Raw genomic sequence first — 25,242 nt, 5'->3', positions numbered from 1 at the left:
GACAGAGAGTAGGTATAGCTGAAACAGATTGAGTTTATGTTTGAAAAAAAAATGACCAATTGACAGATTTGACAGGAATCTGATAACAGAGAAAATCCGGGGTATATTCAAAGTAAATAGTTAACAAAAGTGTAAGGTTGGTATAACCTTCACTGAAGTCCAGAAACTTTGTCCGCACAACTCACTCAAGAGCACTAACTATGAACTTCTTTATATATTCCGAGGCTAAAACTAGCTCCAGAAAGTCCAAAATAAGGCTCTCAGATAGTCAGCTAAACTAATCCAATGAAAAGACTACAAAGAAATGATAAGAGAAGTAAATCTCACCTAGCTCCATAAAGTCCAAAATAAGGCTCTCAGATGAGTGAGGACTTTCCGAAGCCGGGCGTTGAGGAGAAAGGTAAAGTGAAATCTAGCTAATCCCATGATCCTAATCCCATGACCTATTTTCTCCTGTGTAACCCTCACACGTACCTTTGTGACTCAATTTGGAATAAAGTTGGGTTTGACAGACATTATCAATCAGTCAGCTGACTTTTTGTCAGATTTATTCTCTTTGAAAAAGTGCAAAAGAAGATCTCTATTATGCCCCCTCTGGCCAAGGAGAAAGACTTGCACTTGGAGGATATCAAATTCTGTGGTTGGAATTTATGAGACAAATTAAGGCTGATGAAACCTTTCATTGATAGGCTGCAGCTTTGTCTGTCTGACCCCATGATTTGTGGCCATGCTATTGGTCTGGAATAGATGTGACTTTCCTTTGATTTTTATGACTATATTTGACCAAAGGGATAAAGCTCAGGAGCTTTAAGAAGCGAGGACTCTAACATAGGATTGAAGGAATCAAACAGCTTTCTGAGATCAAGTTTTGATTGTGATGTATACTGAAGACTTTCAAAAATCTGGAATTTTGAATTTTGACCTTGCACTGGAGATCTTGTTGAGAGGGTTCAAGATGCAGACAAAGAAGTGTGTGCCTGGTTTTAGGGCAGACTTTCCGGAGTTTGAAAGACCAGTGGAGATTTCAATGGTATATCAAGTTTATTTTCAGGTTGCCAAATTCTGTTTCAAGCAACTGTTGAAGTGTGCATTTGACTTGGAAACCAGTGTACAATTGACTTACGAAGAAGCATAAGGCTTAAGCTGAGAGATTGAAATTGAGATGAATAAAATTTAGAAGAATAAAGTACAAATCTCAAATCTTACCCCAACGAGAAAATAGAAAACAATAAACACACATATGTATCATATTCTTCATCCTAAATGTACTTCTCTTTCCCAACGTTGGAAAGGGAAGTATGTACCTTGTCATCTATTTAATTCAATAATATAATGACTAATACTTCAGTTTCTGTTCTGTTGTTCATTATATTCATTGTTGGTTAGAACTTGTCTCTTGTGTTCCCAAAGATCCCTATCAATAGCCAGATAGCTTAACTTTCCACTGACAGCTATCTCTCATCATCATGACCTTTCCTTCAGGTATTGAATCCTGAAATCAATCACTCTTTATTCTTTATTTTCCCAATGGTAACCTCATGTGTTATCTACCTTAGGTCAGGAGCTTTAGTTGGATAACTTTTTGGTCTTTACACTCATCAGTACAACTGTGTGCTTTATCAGGTGAGTAATATAATCCAATATTTGGAAAGAGAAAACTTGCCTCTTGTGTTCCCAAAGATTTCTATCAATAGCCAGATAGCTTAACTTTCCACTGAAAGTTATCTCATATCATCTCAACCTCTCCTTCAGGTCAGAAGCTTTAGTTAGATATCTTGTTGGTCTTTATGCTTACCAGTACAACTGTGTACTTTATCAGGCCGGGAGCTTTGATTAGATAACTTGTTGTTCTTTACACTGTGGTGAGCTGATTATGGTATCAATTCCCTGAAACTAAATCTGGATTCCCCCCCCGAAAGTGCTGAAACTTGTAAAAGAGTTTCAGCCTTTCAGCGAGAGGATAACAGGTTTAGATAGAGCTGGAATCTGACTCACGGTCTAAGGTGTAGTCACGAGGGTGGCGTGCAGCCTCAATTCTGGCTGAATAGCGGCCCTCTATTTATACAAATTCCTCTCCCACCACGACCTGTTCTGACCCTGTCCCATTACTTTTGTTCTCCATTGCCGATCAACGTTTCTCCTTAGCTAGTTAAAAGCTCTTCCTCAATCACTTCCTGTGCTTTTGAATCCATTACATACTCCCTGTACTTATGAAATAATCACATACTTTACTTTTGTTCTCCATGGCCGATCAACATTTCTCCTTAGCTTTTGAAAAGCTCTTCCTTGATCACTTCCTGTGCTTTTGAATCATTTACATACGCCCTGTACTCTTGAAATAATGACACACTTCCCATACGTTGAGCATTCACCTAAAATCATCGTTGTTCATTTATTTCTATGTGCACCTTTTTCGTACAACAAAAGTTGATAGCGTCATGTTACGCTATTGTACATACAAAACTCACTTGAATTTTGATCTATTCTTTGTATTGCTCTCCCTTGGATTTGTCAACAGCTCAGAACTTGACTTTTCACTATTTCTTACTCAATCATTTCCCGTGCTGTCAAAACATTATGGCAAGTTACGTCACTTGGAACAAGTAACTTGACCTGTGACCTAATGCTTTTGCCTTTGTTCTACGTATTTGTTACTAGATGAATTTGCATTTATCAACAACTCTTGACGTTGCTTTTCACCCATTGCTCACTCTTTGTTTCTCTTTCTCGTGCAACAATACACATCAATAGCTCTAATAGGTCTCTTTTGTTGCTTTTCAAACAGCCGAATTCCTACCCTTTCGCTTCAAGAACATTTATCACTTCGTTTTCAGTGTCTTATTTTATCAACTGAGATACCGTACTTGAATCTCAATGCCTTACAATTCAATGTGTGAAGAAACCTTTTCATTTAGATGGGGTTGGTGCCGTCAAGTGGACGTCGACTTATTTAGACCAACATCATATTGATGATGCCGCGATGGCAAAGGTCACTGTGAGGTTCAAAACTGGTAAGTATCTTTACCCTGACTTGAGTATGCCTACTGATTTATCAAATACTATGAGGATCCCCGGGACCGTTACTACATATGAGTATTAAGCTTATATCATGTTGCTCAATCCGGAATTCAAGCCTCATTGTTAGGTACAATTTTGCCATTTGCATGAATTGTAATGGGGGAAACAATTGATGTTTAAAAGGCGCACTTTGTTCATTGCATACATAGATTTTTTTGATTTGCGTAATAATGCATTGTTGCACCTATCTGCAATTGTTTGGGACTTTTGGAGCGTCCGAAATGGAGCCCTTGAACATAAATTGCAGTGGGAATTTGTGACTCTGTGGTCAACCTGGGGAGATTTTGAGTTTGTTTTGCACAAGTGGGGCTCTTCAGACCTAATGCAGGCTTGCCCGCGTGAGCCCTAGTCAAAGAATATATGACAAAACAATTTTTTAAACAAAAGCTCTTTGAATATTTTAGAACCATTATGAATTTTGAACTGAAACACACATAAATTACAACCATTAATCATTTATTTGTTATCAACTTCTATTTCTTGTATTTTAAAGGAAGCAACAAATTGATTTGTTTGTTATTTCAATAATGGTACACATAGGTTTAGATTTGACATTGAGATTTATTATCATTCTCTGGTTCAAATTCCAACAATTCAAAAGAAAGGTAATACAAACAAACAAATCATAATTAAGACAAGACCTCTTATTGAATTTTTAGAAACTGTAAGTAATGCACGGGTTTATAAGTAAGTCAAGAGTGGCTTATAAACAAGATAGGGTTGAAACAGATCAAGTTTGAATCTAGGTGCAGAAACCCACAGGTATATATAGAAAACTGTTAATATAAGTGAGAGAGTTGAAGAGACAAAACCCACTACATATGACAAGAATATGAAAAATAGTTAGGTAAACAGATCAAATTGTGTTTTGATTAGAAACATAACAAATAACAAAGCAGGAAACCAAAAAGAGAAACATTACAACATCTAAAATCAAACAACATAAAAATCATAATTCTTGAATTGAAACACATATTCAAGTACATATTTATCATTTGATTTCATCATCACAATCAGAGTCATTAGGTCATTTCAAAGCTCAACGTTATTTGTTTAGGTTGATTGACCACAATACATAGTTCATTAGTTTTACATTCTACCATTCAAACAAACAAATATGATAAGGAAAACAATTGAAAAACATTCATTAAAAGAAAGGTTTGACTTGATACAAGGTAATATTCATTGGATGCAATGAACAAGAAAGAGAAATAAGTCAAAGTGACAATTAGAATGCATATTAGTAGTGTTCATGAATCAAGTTGGTTGTTTATTAGTAGGATCTGAGGATAAAGTTTGAAAGAATGACATACCAATTGATTGTAGCTAAGACTAACACAATTGAATGAGAATGATTGAGTCAAAAGAAAGATTGAGTGAAAAGGGTGAAGAGGATTTGAAGAGTAAATGTAAGGGTTATGTATGTAATAGCTGTATCAGCTTGATATATGGCTTATGGGAGGTCTGGAAAGTCATTTGTTGATGTTTTCCATTTGGTCAACAGGATTACACATTGATAAGATCACAAATCAATAAGAACAATCAAATCTATTAATGAAATCAAATCATACGATGAATCAAGAGGGAATAAGTGTGTGTTATGATCCCAATTCAAGGATCACGGGAAAGGATGTCACAACCCGTGATACTTAGGATCCTGAGCCGGCCTACTAGAGACGCACACACACTTGTACTCTTTTCCTTTTTCCCTCATGCTACAATACCTATCATAAGCATGATCACCAGCTCACTTCCTCTGCCCAAGCCCACAACCCCCTAAGACCGGGTCTTAACACAATGTAGCATCTCTTTCAAGGCAGACCAAGAAGCCGGAGATGAAAAGAAGAAGAAACCAAATTAAATTCAAGAAAAGAAGAAAGAAGAAAAAATCACAAGAATTTTTTTTGGGAAGTAGAAGAAGTACAAAAAAAAAGGAAATTATTAAAAGAAGTAGAAGTTCAGAATCAATGAAGTAGTTAGAAGAAGATTAGTCATATCACCAAGCTCAACCTGGTAACATACTCCCACCAGGCCAACCTTCAACACCCCCACAGACAAATCCTTTGATCCCTCTGATCACTCATCTGACAATCTATCCTTGGCTTCCATGGATGTCAGCACCACCGACTCAGGCATTGAAACTCAGGCCATAGCAAGGCAACTCGCCAAACTTGAGGCAAAAGTGAAGGCAGAGACAGAGCAATGTGTGATGGCCGAGACACTTCAAGTCCAACGGTTGGAACCCCCTCCCAAGACCGCTAAGTTGGCAACACCCAACAAATTCAACGGCTCCTGCAGAGCTAAAGCTGAAGCCTTTGCTAGTCAAGTTTGTTTATACATCATTACCAACAAATCTCTATTCCCAGATGATGTCTCAAAAGTCACCTTTGCCCTCTCCTATCTCACGGGCAAGGTCGTCAAATGGGCTCAACCGTTCTTGGACTGTGTCCTGAACCCGATTGAAGGCATGGAGGCCACCTACAACGGTTTTGTTTGTGCATGCAAATCGGTCTACTTTGATTCTGATTGCCAAAAACAAGCCAAGGCGGCACTCCGGGTTTGGAAGCAAACCAAGACGGCCGCTGAATACACCGTCAGCTTCAATCAACTTGCCCCCGCTACACAATGGGAGCTACCAACCTTGATTAGTCATTATTGTCAAGGCTTAAAGCGTGAGGTTTGATTGGCTATGATTTGGAAGAAGTTTGAGGACCTTGAGAGCATTATGGCCCTAGCATGTGCAATTGACAATGACATCCGCGGTGAATACACTCCTCCCGCCAGCATCAGTCGCCCTACCAACCCTTATGCCATGGACATCTCTAGTACTCAGTCCGGCATTTCTTCCACCGAGTACAACCAACGGGGTGAAGAGAGGCTATGCTACAATTGTGAAGTACGTATCAGGTCATTCAGCAAGGTGGTGTCTGAGTAGAAAGGGGAGAAAAGGGGGCAAGGGGAAGGAGACAAGGAAGGTGGCGGAGTTGGAGGCTAAAATTTCTGCTTTGGAGGGTAGATTGGGGGATGGTAGTGGTAGATTGGATGTGTCAAAAAATGGAGACGCTTAGGAGTTACGGATGTGCCACCCCTAAGTGGCAACGGGCGGAAATTCTTAGAAATTGCTGAAAATGATAGTTGTGCAAAGAAAAGCTTAAATGATCCATGTATTTTCACTACCATTTCCCTTTCACAATTCCCCCACACCACGTTCCAACATGACCCCGATCCCAAACCTAAAGTGAGAGCTTGAGCCCTTGTTGACTGTGGGTCGACACATGAGGTGCTAGGACCCACCTTTGCCAACAAGGTGGGGCTTCCTATAGCTGCTCTAGCCGAAGCAGGCAACATCTACAGTTTTGATGGACAGCCGCGTAGCGTTGCCCACAATGCCAAACTGTTCATCAACAATGCGGACAATCCATCTCAATTCCTTGTGACCAAAATCAAAGACTCCTACAACATGATCCTAGCAATGCCATGGCTCTGTGAGAATGGTCACCAAATCAACTGGAAGGATGGAAGCATAGCGCCAAAAGACTCACCTGCCAATGCCGTGATGGCACCGCCGCTGTCACGTCGCCTATACCGACAACAACCCCTGACAACTCTGCGTCTGTGGAGGGGAAAGCTGAGGATTTAGGCAAGGGGGCTCTCAATGATGACCATTTCAAAGAGATACAGCCCCCGCAATGCGATCATGATACCGTTGTTCCACCTCACCCTCCCACAGATGACAAGCATCTTTGCCTCCTGAATAACTCTGAACAGGCCAAACCTACCAAGACTGGTACTTCAACCACTACAATTCAAATGACCCCAACAACCAACTTAACCATTGCCCCTGTATCAGCGTTGCCTAATCCAAAAAACACCCCTGAAAATCCTGCGTCCGTGGAGGGGCAAGCTAGGAAATTTGGCAAGGGGGCTCTCAACAATGACCATATTGAAGAGATAAAGCCCCCGCAATGTGAGCATGCCAACACACCTACCATGTCCCCTAACCCAGATGACAAGCTTTCTTGCCCTCTGATTAGTTCCGCCCATCTCTGCTTGAGTATGACTTCCTGGCACGTGTCAGCAAGGTTAGCTGTGGATGCCTCAAAGGGGAAGACAGAACGGATGGCCAAAGAATTAGTACCCACACGGTATCATTGATTCATCAACATGTTTAGGAAGAAGAATGCAATGACCTTACCACCACAGCGCCAATACAACTTCCGTGTAGATCTGATCCCTGGAGCAACACCACAAGCCGGTAAAATCATACCACTATTGCCTGCAAAAGAAGTAGAAATGGATGCTATGATTGGCAAAGTTCTTGAGAAAGGAACCCTCCGGCGTACACGCTCACCTTGGGCAGCACCTGTCCTGTTCACAGGCAAGAAGGATGTGAACCTTTGCCCTTGTTTCAACCATCAAAGATTGAATGTGGTTACAGTAAAGAATTGATGCCCTTTGCCTTTGAAGGTGGAATTGGTCAACAGCCCAAGGAACACTGAGAAGTACATGTCCCTGGACATGCGGAATGGACATAATAATCTGCGACTACATGAAGGGGATGAATCAAAGTTAGCGTTCATATGTAAAAGAGGCCAATTTGAACTGTTGGTGATGCCTTTTGGACCTACGGGGGCCCCAGGCTATTTCCAATTCTTCATCTCTGATATTTTCCGTGATAAAATTGGAAAAGACTCGGCGGCATACCTTGACAACCTGCTGATTTATTCCCCAGAGGGCGTCAACCATGAAGCCGTGGTAGAGGAGGTACTCCGAGTCCTGGAATCCCATTCAATTTGGTTGAAGCCCAAGAAGTGCAAATCCTTGCGTAAAGAGATTGACTACTTAGGATTGCTTATCTCAAATAACCAAGCTTGAATGGACCCTCTGAAGGTGTCTGCGGTGAAGGATTGGCCGACACCTAAGAACATGACCCAAACGCAACAATTCCTAGGTTTTGCAAATTTTTGACTCCAAAGACATTCATAGGTACCCATAGGCACAACGGTACCATCAATTTCCATGTATACACATATAAGTATCTGAAGGGGAAAACATGTGAATATCCCTCTAATGAGGGATACTGTAAGTTTTATTCGGGGTATCCCAGTACCCCACCACCCCAGGACCCTACCTTTCATAGCTAGTAAAAGCCTCACTTACCAGCAATACAAGTTGTGACAGTAATGCAGTCTAACTTAGCAAACTCACTCCAGTATAATTCCCATTGACATAACCATGACCATGACGTCCAGTCACAGACCTTCTCAAGGATTCTAGAGGGTTGATAGGCAAATCCATATCAAAAAAATGCCTAAAATATACAGCCGTTGTCATATCTATTGGCAGATTCCGCGAGCTTTGTGTTGTGCTAGATTTGATGCAGAGGTCAAAACTAAAAAAAAACCCTTTTGAGATTGATGAATCTACTGTCCATTGGCAATGCTGGACCAATTACGCCAAAAAATTGTTAGAGAAGCTGTTAGCGTAACTTTTTCACTCATCTACACCAACTCTTTCCGTTAGCTCTGGTGATCTATGCTTCCGGATCCCAGAATCTATGATGACTTGGGATCACTATGTTTGTAGTGTTGGTTGTATTCTTCCATCTACGTTAAGAGACGTCAAGATTTGATGTTAGCTGTTAGCTTGTCAGCATACCCCTGCACTGCCTACAAAGAAACATTTTGAAGTTTTCATCTCCTACCGGTGTAGAACTTAAAGCTCAACAAGAGCTTTACAGAGCTTAAAGAGGGATAATCTACTAATATAACTAACTAGTAGAAGTTGCCTGAGACTGCCTCTTTGAAAGAATCAACACGGGGTCTTGCTGAATTATTTGGGATAAGGCACCAGAGAAATTGTCTCAATACTTAATTCAAGTATTATTCCCGTGATTTTTAGAAATTAAGAAACCTCAACTGTGCTATAGTGTTATTCCAATTTGAACACAATAAAACACAACTTTAATTACTAGCAAAGTAACAATCAGTTTGATTGTTATTCCAATGCAGACTTGTAGTCTTATCACACGTAAAGAAATCTCTCCTTTGATGTAAAGGGGCAATTTAGTGAACTTAGTACTGCTAAAGTAATTTAATGATGATTAAAAACACTCTAACAAAAGTATAAGATGAGTAAAAAGGGGAACAAAGGCACGTAAAATCCCTAACAATAGTATATAACCCTCTAACAACCTGCAACAATGGTCAACAACCTCCAAAAACCTTCAAAAACTGTCAAAATCAATAAAAATCCTCCAATGTAATCATATGATGTCATAAATATTATTGTTTGTAATGATTCAAGGCGTGAATTTGATCAATTGATGTTAATAAATGATGAAAAGATCTTCTTATGATGAATACAGGTGATTTTCTCCTAATATTCATAGCTGAAATCCATTTTTGGAATTACGAATTTTTTGTAAAGTTGTTCAATTTTTGATTACTATAGCTCATTTGATAGCCCTCGTGATACTGATCATTTATCACCCCCATATGACCTATTTCTGAAGTGCGATGAATACGTTATTGAGTTGTAAAGATTGAGAAAATAAAGTTTTGTCATGTAAATCTCACATGTAACCTCCAAATTCGAAAATCACTCCAGTTTCTTTGTTGCCTTATAACTTTTTCACTACTCCTCTGTTAATAACGATTTAAAGGTTGTACATTATGAAAACAATGATTCTGCGTTGAATGAACTATCACACACCCCATTCTGACAAGTTTCAACATATGTAATCAGCCAAAAACCTCCATTTTTGATGAATTTTGACTACTTTCACGTCTAATAATGATTTTCCTTCTATCAAAAGATCATTCCACAGCACTCCAATCAATCGCACAGCACTAAAATCACTCTGAAAAACCCTTGGCACAATCAATCCATCAATGACATCACTACACAGGAATTAATACCATAGTACCCCTTTTCGAAATTTCCCTTTTCTTGAATAATTTCACACCTCCCTTATCAATCCTCGTGATTGAAGTTGATGATGACTAATGTTTCCCTTCCCTTTCATAATGAAACCTTCCTGAACCAATAACTCTTATAATAATAACCTAAAAACCATTTTCCAGCCTTTCATACCCATATTTTTGAATTATCCTCCAACTTTCTTAATATTCTTCTTCTTCTTTCATTCTTTTCATAAAATTTTTCCATTCCTCAAGATCCAAACTAAATGTTCTTCTTCCTCAAATCCCTTCTTACTAATTCTTTAATTTAATTTTCACTCTTATACTATTTTCACTGATCTTTTCAATTTTTTCTTTACTCTTAAATGGTCTTATCAATTGCTTATATAAATATATGATTTGAAAGATAATGAAATGCAGATTATGAATCAACTTTGATACCCTTGATGACTAATAACTTCAATAATAAATTTGCCTTTGACCAAAAATACGAATTTTCACATAATTTTCAATTTTTTTGCTTAAGTAGAGATCTTGCTCACCACACCGGTGTTAGCATCTCCCTCTTGTTCATCCAATTGTTGACCGCCCTTAACTAATCAAGGGATTGTGTACAAAAGCTTCCAAACATTACTTTCCTTATTTGATCTCATCACTCTCATTGCGTTCTCACTGGAGATTTGGTAAGTACCTTCAACCCCACTAATTTCCAGTAGGTGGAATAACAATATTTAAGTCAACCTAATAGTATCCTTTCAGGCCATCTCTGTTGAAAAATTGCAAAACCAACCACAAAGGGCTGTCAGTCTCAATCAAAATCAGACACATATCAAAATCTAGGGGAAATTGACTTCTTGTGACATTGCCACTTTGAAACAATCACCAAAACCAACATGGATGATCATGCCCATAAGTCAGTTCAGCAACATATTCAAAGGATATCGATTTCCAAGCCCAAGCACATCTATCATAACAATCCTGTTTGGTTATCAAAAGAATATAAATATATGAAATTTGAATGATCCGGCAATCGGGAAAGTTCATTGATCTTTTTTCCACTAGGATAGTTGTTAGCGCGTTTTGATAACGCACTACAACTGTGTTATGACAATTCAAAAAATTATGTTAGCTTGTTCAAGTTACGCTAATGTGAAAGTCTTAGCTTACGGTCCCCAGAATAACATTACTGACTTAATATGTTGACTTGCTCATCTTAACTATCCAGATTGGTCCTGATAGTGTTGAGTAGTGTAGTCATACAGCATTGCCATTGGTCCAATCTGCACCAGGAAAATAGAGTTCGCTGTGAAAGTGATATAGTTTTGAGTTTTTGACTTGAAAAGTTAAATCTGGCGACAACAAATCTTTTCAAAAATCTGCCAGTGGATCTTACAACGGCTGTAACTGTCCCTACCTTAAAATGCTACTTATAATCTTGACACTTTCAAAAAACTTTCAGAAAGCTGTTCAGGGGAAGCAGCTTCTAGTATATTTTGTTCAATTTTTTTAAGGACTGTGAGGACAGAATAGGCTCTTTTGGGGCACTCTCAAACAAGAGATAGTATGAGTTTGATTGCATGTCATATTTTGTGATACTTGATAATAATTCTACCAACATAGACAGTGTAGTATTTAAAGCTGAACAAGAGCTTTACAACACCTAAGAAGGGTTAATCTACTAATGTAAGAATAGTAGAAGTTGCCTAAAAACTGCCTGCTTCAAAGAAACCAGCACAAGGGCACTTGCTGAACATTTTGTGATAACAGAAGCAGATAAAGGCACCAGAGAGATGTTTCTCAATGCTTTTAATGAGTATTATTCCAGTTTTTGAGCGCAAAAGATCACAAAGCAATATCAATTACTAGCAATGCTGTTATAAGTATTATTCCCAAAGAGAATTATAGTCTTGAACATGCGTAAATAAATTTCTCTGTGCTTTGAAGGGGCAGAGTTAAGTGAAATTAATACAAATGTAGCAAATAAATGATGATTTATAACACTACAACAAAGGTATAAGATGCATAAAAGGGAACAACTGTGCCAAAACCATCAGTGAGCACATATATCAATGTGTAACAACTTCTACAATCCTCAACAGCCTCAAAAACCCCTAAAAACCATATGGTGATGCAATGTACTGATCTTGTTACTAATGTATGATGTAATTCAAACAGCCAGAAGTGATCAATGACGTAGTTTAATGATGTACAGCACTTCCTATGATGAATACAGGTGATTTTTTCCTTGTAAACTAGCTAAAAATTTATTTTTGAGATTACGAGTTTTTCCAAATGATGTCCAATTCTGGACTACTAAAGTGCATCTTGTAGAGATCGCGATGCAGATCAATAATTGGTGCGATATCAGGTATTTATAATGAGTAATGAATGGGTTATTGAGTTGTGAAGTTAAGTTTTTTGTATGTGAATGTTGTTACATGTATGCATGTAAGTGTAAATTTTGAAATTCACACCAGTTTCTTGTTTCCCTTATAACTTCTTACACACACCTCTGTTACTAGGGGTTTTGGAATTGTGCCTTATGTAATCTACTCTTCTGGGTTGAATGAGCCATCTACCCTCCAATCCTGACGTCATTTGACATATGTAATAAGCCGAAAACTGTCAATTTTGACAAAATCCATCCATTTGTACCACATTACACAGCTGCTACTCCTTCTTTCTTGCTCATGTAATATTAAATCAGACTATATATTCTTGATCTGTGAATACAGGAGCAGGTGTGTACAGATTTATGACGTCATATGATGACATTGGAATTTTGGTGGTCGGACTGGCAAATGGCCCCATATGATATTATGTTGAAGTCATTTTAAAATCTTTCTGAATCTTTCATGAATCTTTCATGGAGTTAGTGGTAGGCTCTGACCTTCCAGAGCCTAGTAGATGGGGGCTGTGAAGGAAGGTCTCTGGAAATCCAACATGGAGGTCAAAGACACAGCTGAGGTTCAAATTCAAGCCAAAAAAACATGTGGTTCAACGTCAACATGCGGGTATTGCTCGCAGCCTGGCCATAACTGGACAACTTGCACTGTCCAAATGACTGATGAAGGTTTGGTTGACCCTGCCAAATGGGATCTGGACTTAGAATCAGACAAATCACCAGAAGAAACTCAAATCACCCAACCGGCCTCCCTCACTCAGCTCCCACTTGCAGTTGTATTAGAAAAACCCACATTGTGAGTTTCTTTTAAAACTTCTCCCAGATCAACTGCTGTTCTGGCCACTTCTCAAGCATGTCAAGCACCTTTGGTTAACCCCATGTCATTTCAAAACCAATCTATTTTGACTCAACCTCAAGGCCATTCTCAAGCGAGTCAAACCACCAAAACAAGATGTATATACAAATGTACACCGTGTAAATATCCGTGTAGCACATCGACGTGCACACACGAAAGACTTTCCTTGGACCCTGTAACGACCCATCAAAGAGGTTCCACGACAAGTACATCTTCCCCTTATCACCTGGGAGGTTGAAAGTCAGTTGGCTCCCACTGACAACAAAGGATTCTGCAAATCCTTTAAACAAATCACAAAGAACAAAGGGCGCTCAACAAAAATCTCAGTCTCAATCCGACCAAAAGACTTTGAGATTTATTTCAAAACTCTCCGTGTGTGCACGTCGACGTGCTACACGGATATTTACATGGTGGTAGTATGTGCAAGCTACCTAATCATTGTGCCAACAAATGCCCAATTCAGAAGCAAACGCATGTGCCCACCCAATCTCAAACATCCACAAACTTGTCTTTACAACTGGACAACCCGGTTCATTTGGAACATTTTTGGGAGAAAGCTCCAGAGGATTTGGCTGTCTCTGCAAGAGCAGCAGCATCACCCCACTTTGGTCTGATAATGAAGATGATGACAATCTTTGTCCCTTCTGTGACAACCCCATGCCGTCAGGACCGTCCCAAAAACTTCTAACCCTCAAAGCAATTCTTTTTGTTTTGCCAAACATACCCAAGAGGGTGGGGGACCAAATGCAATGTCTTTACCTGTGAGTGCTATCTTGTTTTATTCAGTTTTTCTTAAACATTCTCTGGTCTTTGTTCATGAGAGAGCGCTGATGAGTGTTCCACTTTAGTTTCCACAGACAGCATATTTTTGTGATCTTCATCACATTGAACGCAACATGGTACCTTTGGGAATCTGCGAGGGATGGCGGACTTCAATCGACTTTGAATTACTGGCACAGTAAGCATCCTTCTATAAACTGATTTTGTAAGGGAAAAATTACAAAATTTTTGTGTTCTTGTACATAGCCGGGTTCAAACGCATTCCATACATCTAGTCCACATCATCCCTTTTCCTCAATGAAGCCCAGGAGAAATGGGAACATCAGGGTCGTTTGATGTTTAGCGGTGGAGCATCCAGGGTAGTGAATATGGTTCCCCCCCAGACTTGTCAATCTTTGAAACTGACCACAATGTTATATAGTTATGGACAAATAGGTCATCAAGTCATTATCAAGACTTTGACCATAATGTTTTTGTCTGGATCTATTCTGGTGGTTGATGTGACCAAGTCAAAACTGTTTCCCCCTGATTATTTCATTTGACATGTTCTCCTTCCCAAGGTGACAATGCTGCCCCTTTCTGAAGACTTGGACCTGCCTAAAGGAGATCCCAAGATCAAGGCAACCTTGGACACAAGCCGGGTCTTTGGCAATGCCGTTCACGCGATTCCCGAGGAAGGTGTAGATGGTGCAGAAGATGCAGATGCGATGCGCGTCTGTGAGAAGAGCGCATTGACTTTGCCTCAAGATCAACACCTTTTGAGGCAGCTGCCATGATTTATGGTTCCTTACATCCTTTTGGTTTTCAATCCACCGGCTTCCAGTAACTGTGAATATCATGCAATAGCAGCTGCAATTGGGGCTTATTCCGAGAACACTTACCTTGATGTCAGAAGAAGTTTACTAAACAAACTTTCAACACATGCTCAAGATCAAATATTGCTCATATCCTCTGCTTTCACCTGACCATTGATGAAAACTTGCAAACATCAATTGTTTGCTGCCAAAGTGATACAAGACCTTCTCGTTTGCCTGGACTACCACAAAATTGAGTGTTCTCAAAAGTACTGGTTGCGTATGCCATATATGGGATACGTCATTGCGAGCGCATGTGATTGTCCACCTTTACTATTGGACCCACAAGCGGGAAACTCTTGCAGTTATTTCCCTTATTGCACCACACCAAACAAGCAAACTCCAATACTTCTGGCTTTAGTTGACAACAACTCTTTCATTCGTTTAGGGCCTAAAGACCCGTGGTCTCTCCCATTTCCAAAAGTGTGGGGTTGGGATCGCAACCCTGACAGGCTTGAAAGCACTAAAATACCCCTTTGGGTTGGAGAGTCCAGATGTCAATTGTCGAATTGGACTAATCAAGTTGGTGTGTAGTTGTTAAAAAGCTTTTAACCCACTTGTTGTTGGCCTTTGTTGTAATCTTTTTCTTACTGCTGTCAGACAAGACATCATACTTGTGTCACGCTTGTTTGTTACCAAATGTCACGTTCCTTCATAGAACATGTTTATGCTATGCTATGTTTGTTTTATGTAATGTTTCTTGCAATGAGAATACAAACAAAATATCTCATTTTCACAAAACAATACAAACAAAATTGCATCTGAAATGAAATGGTTGGAGAGAGACAATTTGAGAGTAAGGTCTCTACAAAATTGAGATTCTACAATTTGAAACAAACCGGTTTGCCCGGTTTCATTTGAACTCAAACCAGGCTGAAGAAAGCATTTCAAAAGTCAAAAACCGGGCTTGAAATTTCAAACCGGTCTCCAAATAGTGTGATCCTCATTTAGACTGGGAGCATCGGACAATTGTATATTCTCTGATAATTATCACATGATAATTATCAGCGAATAATACATGTCAATACAGCTCTTGTCTACAAACATAACAATAATTCACATATTCTTCTACTGTGGTGACCCAAGGCTGATTATGCTGCGTACGAGGCTTGCTAGCCCCATGCTGCCTTGGCCTGCTGAATTCACAGAATGTGAGGACCCAAGAGGGATGAACAATGGTTAGATTGATCTTTTTGTCAAGCAGTTCTGATCTTGTCCAATTCTGATCATTTTTACTTTCATTTCTTTTGGTGGTGGACAATTTAATGAATATGTTAGTAGATTTTCCTATTGATACGGGCGGATCCGTAGTAGAGATAGTCTCAGATGGTGTTTATGCAGCTCAATTGGACAGACAACAATATGCAAAAGAGTTCAATACTTGTCAACCTGCGAAGGTGATGGAGAGAATGGGCATTTCAAAACTCTCCCCAACATGTGCTAATAGTCATGTGTCCGTAACAGTTAAGACAACCTCTGATATGGCTGATGCACTTGAATTTCAGCCTGCCTGGAAGAATGATGGATTAGGATTTGCTGTAGTTGAACCTAAGAAGAAGAAGAAATAGCTGATCTGTTGTATTGTAGCTTGTTGTTATCGAGTGATTTGGGGTTCTGGAGAAATTTCTTAAGCAAGGTTCAGATAGCAAATACTATCCTATATATTCTGCCTTATATTCTATTGCTATGAATGTGATTTTCAATGGAAACTGTTTGAGTTGATGCATTGAGAATATATAATCAGAAGGTAAGAGAAGTGTGTTATAAAGAATGAGGACCACTGCGCTCTGTAACAAATGGGTATTTTGATGTAATTAAGGGAATGGCAAGCTTTGCATATTTGACGTGTTTATCAAGTTAATCCTGAGCATCCTTGTTGCTGGTACGGACATTGGTCCAAAAGCAAATCCTTCATGGATTGGCGAGGTTTTGATTCAATCATCTCTTACACTGTAATTAAGTGATTGAGCATCTTTATCACATGGAGAATATCTTGGTTGCTGATAATCAGGGTATTTTGTAGGGTGATGATGCTTAATCTTGATTGCAGCAACACAGAAGAATCGTGAAAATCATATGGCCATTTTTGTCCGCCTCAGTCTCCTGATGAAAAAACACAAGAGGACGCAATCAACCAGAAAACTTGATGACTACATATAAAAGAAGTAGACGTTGGTAGTCCCAAGCATTTCCTCAACCAGCTAGTCAAGTTAACCATTCAATGATGCAATACTCCAGCCTCATACTAAATCCTAGTGATTATTTTCTTCTGACTTGTTGATATTTGAGAAAAGATGCCAGGATTCTTCAATTACACGCTATGTGGGTGCGAGGTTCATGCAGCAGTATGCTGGTGCAAACCCATGATATGTGGGTTGGTGAAAGGTTGTGTTTGCCGCAGGCAATCACGTGGCGGGCGTGGTGTGAGACTTGTGGTTTGAAAGTGTTTGCATATAAGCATGGGGCTGGGGCTGTATCATGCCTGTAGGTGAAATACGACAGTCAGATCTACCCTTCAGACTCATACTTCTTTGGATTTCGATCAGAGCAAGTTTTTGTTGAGAAGTAAGTTAGAAAAGAATCCGCCTTTGTGCATTTAGCACACGCAAGGGCATTTTGCATTGTCACCGAGACCCAGTTTGATCCGGGCAAGCTGACGACCCGGTCATTGCGCCCCGCTCGAGTCGGGATTCATATTAGCTTACCAAACTCTCAGATTCAGAGTATAAAGCTGAGCAAGACTTCATCTCGGAATGGGCGACGAATCCAATCAAGTCACCGAAGATCAAATAATACTTCTATGTAGAAGTGCGTTAAGTGGTGCGTCCGCCAACTTTCGCCTATCAGTATGGACTAGGAACTGCGAACAAGTCTTCCCGGAGGGCAGATGTTACGGACCGATGAACAGCTAATCAGATCAACCTCGTTTGCCTTGAATCGTATATATTCCTTGTTACTCGCCATATCTTCGAACAGCGCGCGAACTTTCGTACTCACCCTAGTAGGTTCCATTGCGACAATTCACTGGGTCGCGTTGAGCAGAAGGGTTAATGTATGGCTTGCTGCGTCATGATGGAACAGCTCAAAATTCCGCGTCGGGGCGGCATTACTGACCACCTCCGATGAGGTGATCACAGGGTGTAATGTTGAGAACGCGGCTTTCAGTAAGTTTTGTTTTTTGTGAAGGGCGCGAATGCATGCTGGTGATTTTTGGGATGACAGTGTCTCTTGCCCATGTTCATTGTCGGAGTCCTCTCCCTTCTTAAACAAGCCACAGTCATCTTCAATGCTTCTGCATCCAATTACACGGAACGCTGATGAAGTGCGACCTGACCTTACGAATCTCATCTAGCTCCTGGAACATGCGCAGAGCGGACTGCGTTTGCGAAAGCGGTTGTTAAGCTCTTCCCCATTCGTCTCATATACCTTGATTGGTGACCGGGACTGATTCTCGTATGACCTTGGCTATCTCACTCCTGCTCCTCGCGCGGTGTTACCGCATTCAGAGCGAAGGGAAAACCAAATTCAAAGCATTGGCGGTTGCCACGTTGAGTGATTTTTCCCGCTAGCGCATGATAGTTGACCATCTGCAAAATGCCCAAGCCTAAAGGTTTAAGCTTCGAGTGAAGTTATACTGATGGAAATTTATAATCCGACCCAGCTTAGTGATATAGACGGCCCTTGCTCACCTTGTGGTGTCTGTCGCCAATTTGCCCGAGAATTCTGCCAACTGGAAGTTGAGTAGTCTCATTTTCTCTTACGTATCTTAACAGCGCCTAGGGATGATGATATTGAAAGAGCGCGCTTCTAAATCCGAAATAACCGACGAACAGATGCCGATTTACATGGCATCGGCTTCGTTTCGCGCGGCGGAAGATTTGAAGACAAAGGTGACCATCAAGACTTTGGGAGAGCTTTTGCCAATGAGCTTTGGTCCCGAAGACCTCAGCCGGCCTTCGGAATGAACGAAGTGGCCCCCAGTCAATTTGAGGTCATGTGCTTCCTGGGTCGGTAAAGCACAAGCAGGCAACCCAGGCTGCAGGAACATTGGAAGATGACCAGCTACTTGAATACGTTCATGGAAGGTAATTTCTTCAGTTTGCTACATCATCTCAAAATCATTCTTGCTGTGTGGGATCATTGTAATTTGTGCAGCATCTCCGGCCAATATATATGGGCACTAATAGCAACACTTTTTGTGTCATTTCTAAATGCAAACCTACACAAATTCCTGATTTGGGTGCAAGGCGAAGGCAACCCATCATCATGGGTCGTGCGTGAAAGGTTGACAAAGTCAAATGGAAAAAGTATGCCACAATGCCAAAATGTACAAAAACATGCATTTTAATTGGTTTCAGGTGTCACAGCACACATAGTATGTTGTGCGTTGTGCAGAGTAGCATGTGTTGTTGTGAAGGCAGTTTTCAGGTTTTTGAAGGCTCTGTGTCTTTGTTGGTCCAATAAAACTTTCCTTTTTTGTTAATTGACTAGACACTATGTGGGCATGCCTGCAACAGAGGTGCTATGCTACAATTGTATCCAGTTATCATGTCTTGCTACATATGTGAACATCAATGATCTTTATACTCAGACACTGTGTCTGTGTAGGGTTTGCTTGTTGACAAGCCCACACCAACTCCCTTTGAGGCAGAAAGGGAAGTCGTGCATGCTTGTCAACCAGTGAACACTACCCAGAAACAGTGAGACTCTCAAAAATTAAATTGTGAATCAGATATAATACATGTCACATCATTTAGGGGCTGATCAGGCAATGCATTGATTGCAAAATCTATGGACATATTCTCACGAACTTCCTATCCAGATGATCTTTTGACCAGAAAGTACACACGCACAATTATGTAATTATAACAGACTCTGCCTGACCCAAGCCATCCACCTAAAAATTGGAACATTACTCACTTTCCCCAAACTTCACATATTCTCACTGTTTTGTATTAACCATCAAAGTAAAAAGCACAACAATTCTGGGTCCCATACCTGAATTGGTCCGTCAGCAGATTTGCAAAGATATTGCATTAAGTATGTTCACTATCCTTAATGACCAGAACATTCTTTTAGATTTCCTGATTACCCTCTTGTAGCTGTCGCAATTTCATGTAGGCCAACAACTTTGAATGGTTCCTGCACCACCATCACAGACAGTGTCTGGTACCACTTGCCAGATTGCTTGCCCAAAGCAGGATTTCTACATTGAATGATGGTTAAGGTCACTCACACTGGTTATAATGCTACCAAACATTGCTTCCTGTGTTTACACATACAGTTTTATTGATTTAATATTAACTATTCTTTAATTGTTCCTGGTACAACTGCTGGTTAATTTTGACCTTGAACAATGACCTCAAAGACCAAAAATGTCCCACTAGCTTCCTGTTCTAGAAAGTTTATTACAAGGGATCATTCTCTCTTATCCTCAGGCAATGCCATACAAAGTAATGGATGTGAAGAAATTGTAATTTCTAAATCCCCTCAATCAAAAACAAAAGTATTTGAGTCTCAGCATATTTCAGTATCGTTATTGAATATTGAGTCATGTGAAGATCTTTTTAGAGCTTCCAATTCAGAACCTGATAAAGAGTTCATCGGTTCTTTCCCCTTTGATAGCCCATTCACCAGTTTACCCCTCATGTGATTGGCTATCGTTTGTGTCATAACACAGTCTTCTATGTTGTAGTCAAAGAGTTGCAAGGCTGTCAACTTGACCACACCATGGCATTGAAAGGTGCATTCCCTTTCCATACAATTAGGCCTCATATTTAGCTTGGATGCAACACAGAGCTGAAAATTAAATAGTCACTATGGGAAAAAATTGGTTGAGATATTTTGACTGCATTGTACCAAATGAGTCAGTTGCTATATAGAGCTCAGTGGTAATGAGGGGCATCTGACAAGCCAACCAAAAGATCACATATACACCTATTAGCATAAGGACAAGAACCTTCCTGGTGCAAAACAACCTTTTTACTCCCAAAAATATCCACATTGAATGTTGATGTTTGTTAAGTTTGAAATACACCTAATGTCTTACCACATAACAGTATATAGGTACAAACTAGGTGTTTAACTTGAGGCAACAAGATAATCCGGCAAGAGTAGCTATCTGTGTTTTATGAAATGCTTCAGTAATTTCCACATATTCAAGTGCAGGGAGTTTCAGATTCAATGAATCACACCGTAATGGTTGATGTCTACAGGCAGAAGCAACCTTTTGTCCTTCAGTGTTATATTCAGGGCTTTATAGCAATCTGCAAAGCTATTGTCTTCCTTACACTTGATATATATAGGTTGAAACAAATAAGTTACAATTCACACAACAGAGAAAAGTAGTTCAAATTATGTATGCCAAAAATGTCACTCAATACTCCAAAGATTTTGTTCTAGAAATACCCTTACAGACTATTCACAGGAGCAAAAATAGATGCTCACATTGGGGTGAACATTGAAATTTTATTGTTTTTTTCAACATTTGTTCAATTTTACTTCCAAATTCTTTTGCTTTTCTTCCTGTTTTATACGTGCTTGTCAGCTGATGCCATGATAGAGAGGAACTGAGAGGATAACCTAGGCCTTCCTCAGGAATCATTCCGTAGCAAAGAAGCATGAGGGAGGGCTGGCCCATCTGCTCACTTCATCTCAGCCACTTAGCTGATCCTCAGAAGCATGCCTTGGAGCCTTCTGATATGGGGTTTTAGCCAAGGTGCTGAGCTGTTCTGAGTATGCAGTGACTCATGAACTAATTCTGAGTACTCATCTGAGAGACTGAGCTCAACAAATGCTCATTCAAAATGAAAATGAGCATTCCCCAGCAATGTACAGCCAAATTTGAGCAAAACAGGAACTGAGCAGATCAACTAGGCCTTCCTCAGGCTTTGCTCCTGAGCAAAGAAGCCTGAGGAAGGGCTGGCCCATCTTCTCACTTCATCCCAGCTGCTCAGATGTTTCTAGTGTCATGCCTTGGGGCCTGCTGATCCGGGATTTTGGACAAGGTGCTGAGCTATACTGAGTATTCAGTGACTCATGTAATGATTCTAAGTACTCATCTGAGAAACTGAGTTCAGAGGATGCTCATCCAAGATGGACACAAGCATACTTCAGGAATGTACAGAAAATTTAGAGCAAAACAGCCTGATCACCTGAGCACTGCCAAAATCATCAATTGAAGGAATCTGAAAGAGAAGCAATCTTTTTTGGAGAATTCAGGAAAGTGTACAATGTTTACATGTATGTGAGCATCAAGTTTGGTGGTTGTGGAGAGGTTGATTGGTGGTGTTGTCAATTGTTAATCCACACTCACACCCGTTGCCATGAAGCCACAAGGTGCCCTGATGGGGCACATGGCAGTGACCAGGGCTTAGGCCACCCGTGGCCCTCACCCCAGCCCATTCATGACCTTCACAGGGTATGAAGTTCAGTTGAAGCCCCCCTAAAGATTGTCTTGAGCAGGGATTAGCAGCTAAAAATGAGGGATTGAGGTTGTTTGAATGGAAGGCCACACTGGGCCACACCATGCCAGGCCATGGCTCTGGACACGCCTTGGGCCACTAAAAAGGTGCCAGGTGTGAGTATGATTAATAACTAAGACACAAATAGAAAAAAACAAACAAGGTGTATGTCAATCTGGCATGAACATACAAAAATTAATTACAGCAATGATTAACAGCTTCATGGATATTGTAGGATGTTTGAATATTGAAAATAGAATGATTGATGAATTGTAGAAGGGCTGTGTGGATGAGACGACCACCAAAATGATACCAAAATGACACTTTTTGATAGTCTAGCTCACAAGGCACAGGCAGGGTAAAATCAAGCTAAAAGTGAAATGCACCTCACTTTCAAAAGCAAGGACACGTAAAAGCACCATGAAATGGGAGTTTGAAAATAACAAAGAGTAGAAAGTGGAAATGAAATGAGATTTCATGTTGAAAGGAATAGAACAAACAGCATCTAAACATGATTGGGTTAGACCCGCAATCAGAACAATTGACAGGACAAGCTCACAATATAGAGCTGTAATGGAGTGATTGCAAACACCTTCCATGCACTCAATGCACCCATGTACACAGTTGTCATTGCTCAAATTTCGAGCAGAAATTCAGCTTTCCTTAAAAGGGAGGGAATCAGAGAAGGAATATGTTGAAACAAAAGTAAATATGCCACCTTCATTAAAAAGTGTTGGCTGTGGATGTGTGTACCAAAGGAAGGATGAGGAGAACATTGAACAATTGGACAGCTAGCAGCTACATCCCATTCAATATGACTTTTCAAGATAGCTTGTATGAAGTATTGAAAAAATCCAGGGGGTCCAGTAGGTCCAAAGGGCGTAAAAAGTGATTCAAATTGGCTGGCCTTGCATTCAAAAGCTAACTTTGCCTCATATACCTCTCTAACTCTGAGATTATTATACCCATTACCCATGTCTAAACCTGTGAAATTTCCTACAATCAATACACTATCTATGAGTCCCAATGTTAGCAGTAATGGATATCTGTTCTTGACAGTGACAGCCTTCAGTGTTCTGTAATAAAAGCAGGTTCTCAACCTCCCATTGGTTTTTCCATGAATAATGCTGGAGCCGCCCACAGAGAATTGGTAAATCTGATTTTGCTGGATGATTACTCAACCTGCTTTCAAAGTAGCACCAGGGATTGAGTCCACTCAAAAAGTGTAAGGTCTGTGTGGTGGCAGCACACTGGAATTGAATTCTTCAAACACGTGGAGGTATTCACAATAAAATTCTGGAACCAGTTTGCTGACTTGGGAATTACATCTTTGGCCAGCTCTACTGTCAACTTTGAAGATAAGTTTGAAGTAGTTTCAATGCCATGAATCATTGCATGAGTTGGCTGTAACAAGCATTGCAATTGTTTCATTCTCTTGCTTGGACTCTGTAGGGCTTGTCAATGTGTCTGCCTGCTGGTCTGTTGTAGAATGGATGTACACTTGTTGGCTGATTCTGTAACATCTTTGTCTAAAGCAAAGTTACGTGTACTCTGTGGCGGTTTAAATAAGTTTTTGCTAGACTTTAACTCCATATCATTGTGGCTGGCTTTCCTCATTTGATCTGGGTCTTAGGATTTGGTTTGTGTTGACAACATTGAATTCATGCTGCTGGTATGAGTTTTCTTGAATTCTATTTTTTGATTCTGTTTTGTGGCCTATAGGGAGGTGTACATGCTTGCAAGCTGATTTTTCAACTTTGGTATTCTTAGGGAAATCAAACTCATATTTGAGGGGTTTTGTTGAGCATTTAAACTCTATGTCCTTGTCCAAATTCCTAGCTTGCCCTTCTGTCAGTTCCATTGGCTGTGACATTGCCACATTTGCAGCAGCAATGGTTGGAACATCATTCTGTACCCTGCCATTTTTCCAATAAATGATGTTTTTGATCCAAGGCATGCCTCATATAACATTATCTTGTCTCTTGAGTCCATCACAATAAAGATTGTAGGGGGTAAGTCCATTGAGTTCACATGGAAGTCACCTGTGTGAGTGACCTTGCTTTTGTGGTGGTGTAGTATTTGAAGCTCAAGAGATAATCTACTAATGTATGAATAGTAGCAGTTGCCTAATGACTGCCTTCTTCAAAGAATCCAGCACAAGGGCACTTGCTGACCACTTTGTGAGAACAGAGAAAAACATAAAGTCACCAAAGAAATGTTGCTATTTGCAGCCCACATGAAATCCATGTAGGTGCTGTCCAAATTACACCTACACGGTTGTTTTCCGCCAAAAAGCGCCTACATTTATGATGTAGGCTCTTTTTCCTTTTTCAAATGACTCCTACAGGCTGAAAAACCAATGCAGGCGTCATTTGTGTACGCCTACATTCTAAAAACAAAATGTAGGCGCTATTTTCAAGCGTCTACATTCTAAAAATAAAATGTAGGCACTTTTTTTGAGCGCCTACATTGTTTTTTCCATGTAGGCGCTTAAGTTAGTTATAAGCATCTTATACACGTGTGAATACAAATCTATAAGGGTGCTGGTATTAATATATAAGGGTGTTGGTAGTAAATTATAAGGGTGGTGAGATTAATTATAAGGGTGGTGAGATTAGTCATAAGGGTGTTGGAATTAAATCATAAGGGTGTTGGAATTATATTATAAGGGTGTTGGTATTGAATTATAAGGGTGTTGGTATTAAAATATGTAGCTGGTCAAAAATTACGCCTACAGTCAAAAAAAAATATGTAGGCACATTTTTGTGACGCCTACACAATTATGGTACTCAAAACCACTAGGTTCAAGCCACCTTTTTCAAAAAATGTGAAAAACATAGATTCAAAGTTGATCTTTTTGCAGGGGAATTCCTGGGAATTCTCT

The 25,242-nt window shown here is 40.0% G+C and overlaps 3 protein-coding genes across 3 annotated transcripts; 2 read left to right on the top strand and 1 right to left on the bottom strand.

Moving 5' to 3' along the window:
* Window positions 1–10,600: 10,600 nt before the first annotated feature.
* Window positions 10,601–10,912, bottom strand: MELLADRAFT_88681 (uncharacterized protein; the record flags this gene model as incomplete). The annotated part of the gene is made up of 3 exons (XM_007411996.1): window positions 10,601–10,703; window positions 10,792–10,808; window positions 10,853–10,912. The coding sequence occupies 3 exons, from the start codon at window positions 10,910–10,912 to the stop codon at window positions 10,601–10,603; spliced, it is 180 nt and encodes a 59-aa protein (XP_007412058.1).
* A 5,248-nt stretch (window positions 10,913–16,160) lies between these two features.
* On the top strand, window positions 16,161–16,463 carry MELLADRAFT_108289 (uncharacterized protein; the record flags this gene model as incomplete). Its single annotated transcript, XM_007412051.1, has 1 exon — window positions 16,161–16,463. The coding sequence occupies one exon, from the start codon at window positions 16,161–16,163 to the stop codon at window positions 16,461–16,463; it is 303 nt and encodes a 100-aa protein (XP_007412113.1).
* A 1,523-nt stretch (window positions 16,464–17,986) lies between these two features.
* Window positions 17,987–18,860, top strand: MELLADRAFT_37321 (uncharacterized protein; the record flags this gene model as incomplete). The annotated part of the gene is made up of 5 exons (XM_007412052.1): window positions 17,987–18,059; window positions 18,248–18,291; window positions 18,402–18,442; window positions 18,562–18,631; window positions 18,729–18,860. Coding segments are annotated over 5 exons (360 nt in total), but the record flags the coding sequence as incomplete, so codon positions are not given.
* Between the last annotated feature and the right edge of the window lie 6,382 nt (window positions 18,861–25,242).

The sequence above is a fragment of the Melampsora larici-populina genome (assembly GCF_000204055.1).
Source record: "Melampsora larici-populina 98AG31 unplaced genomic scaffold MELLAscaffold_28, whole genome shotgun sequence".
NCBI classification, from domain to species: Eukaryota; Fungi; Basidiomycota; class Pucciniomycetes; order Pucciniales; family Melampsoraceae; genus Melampsora; species Melampsora laricis-populina.
This window is presented reverse-complemented; position numbering and strand designations above follow the sequence as displayed.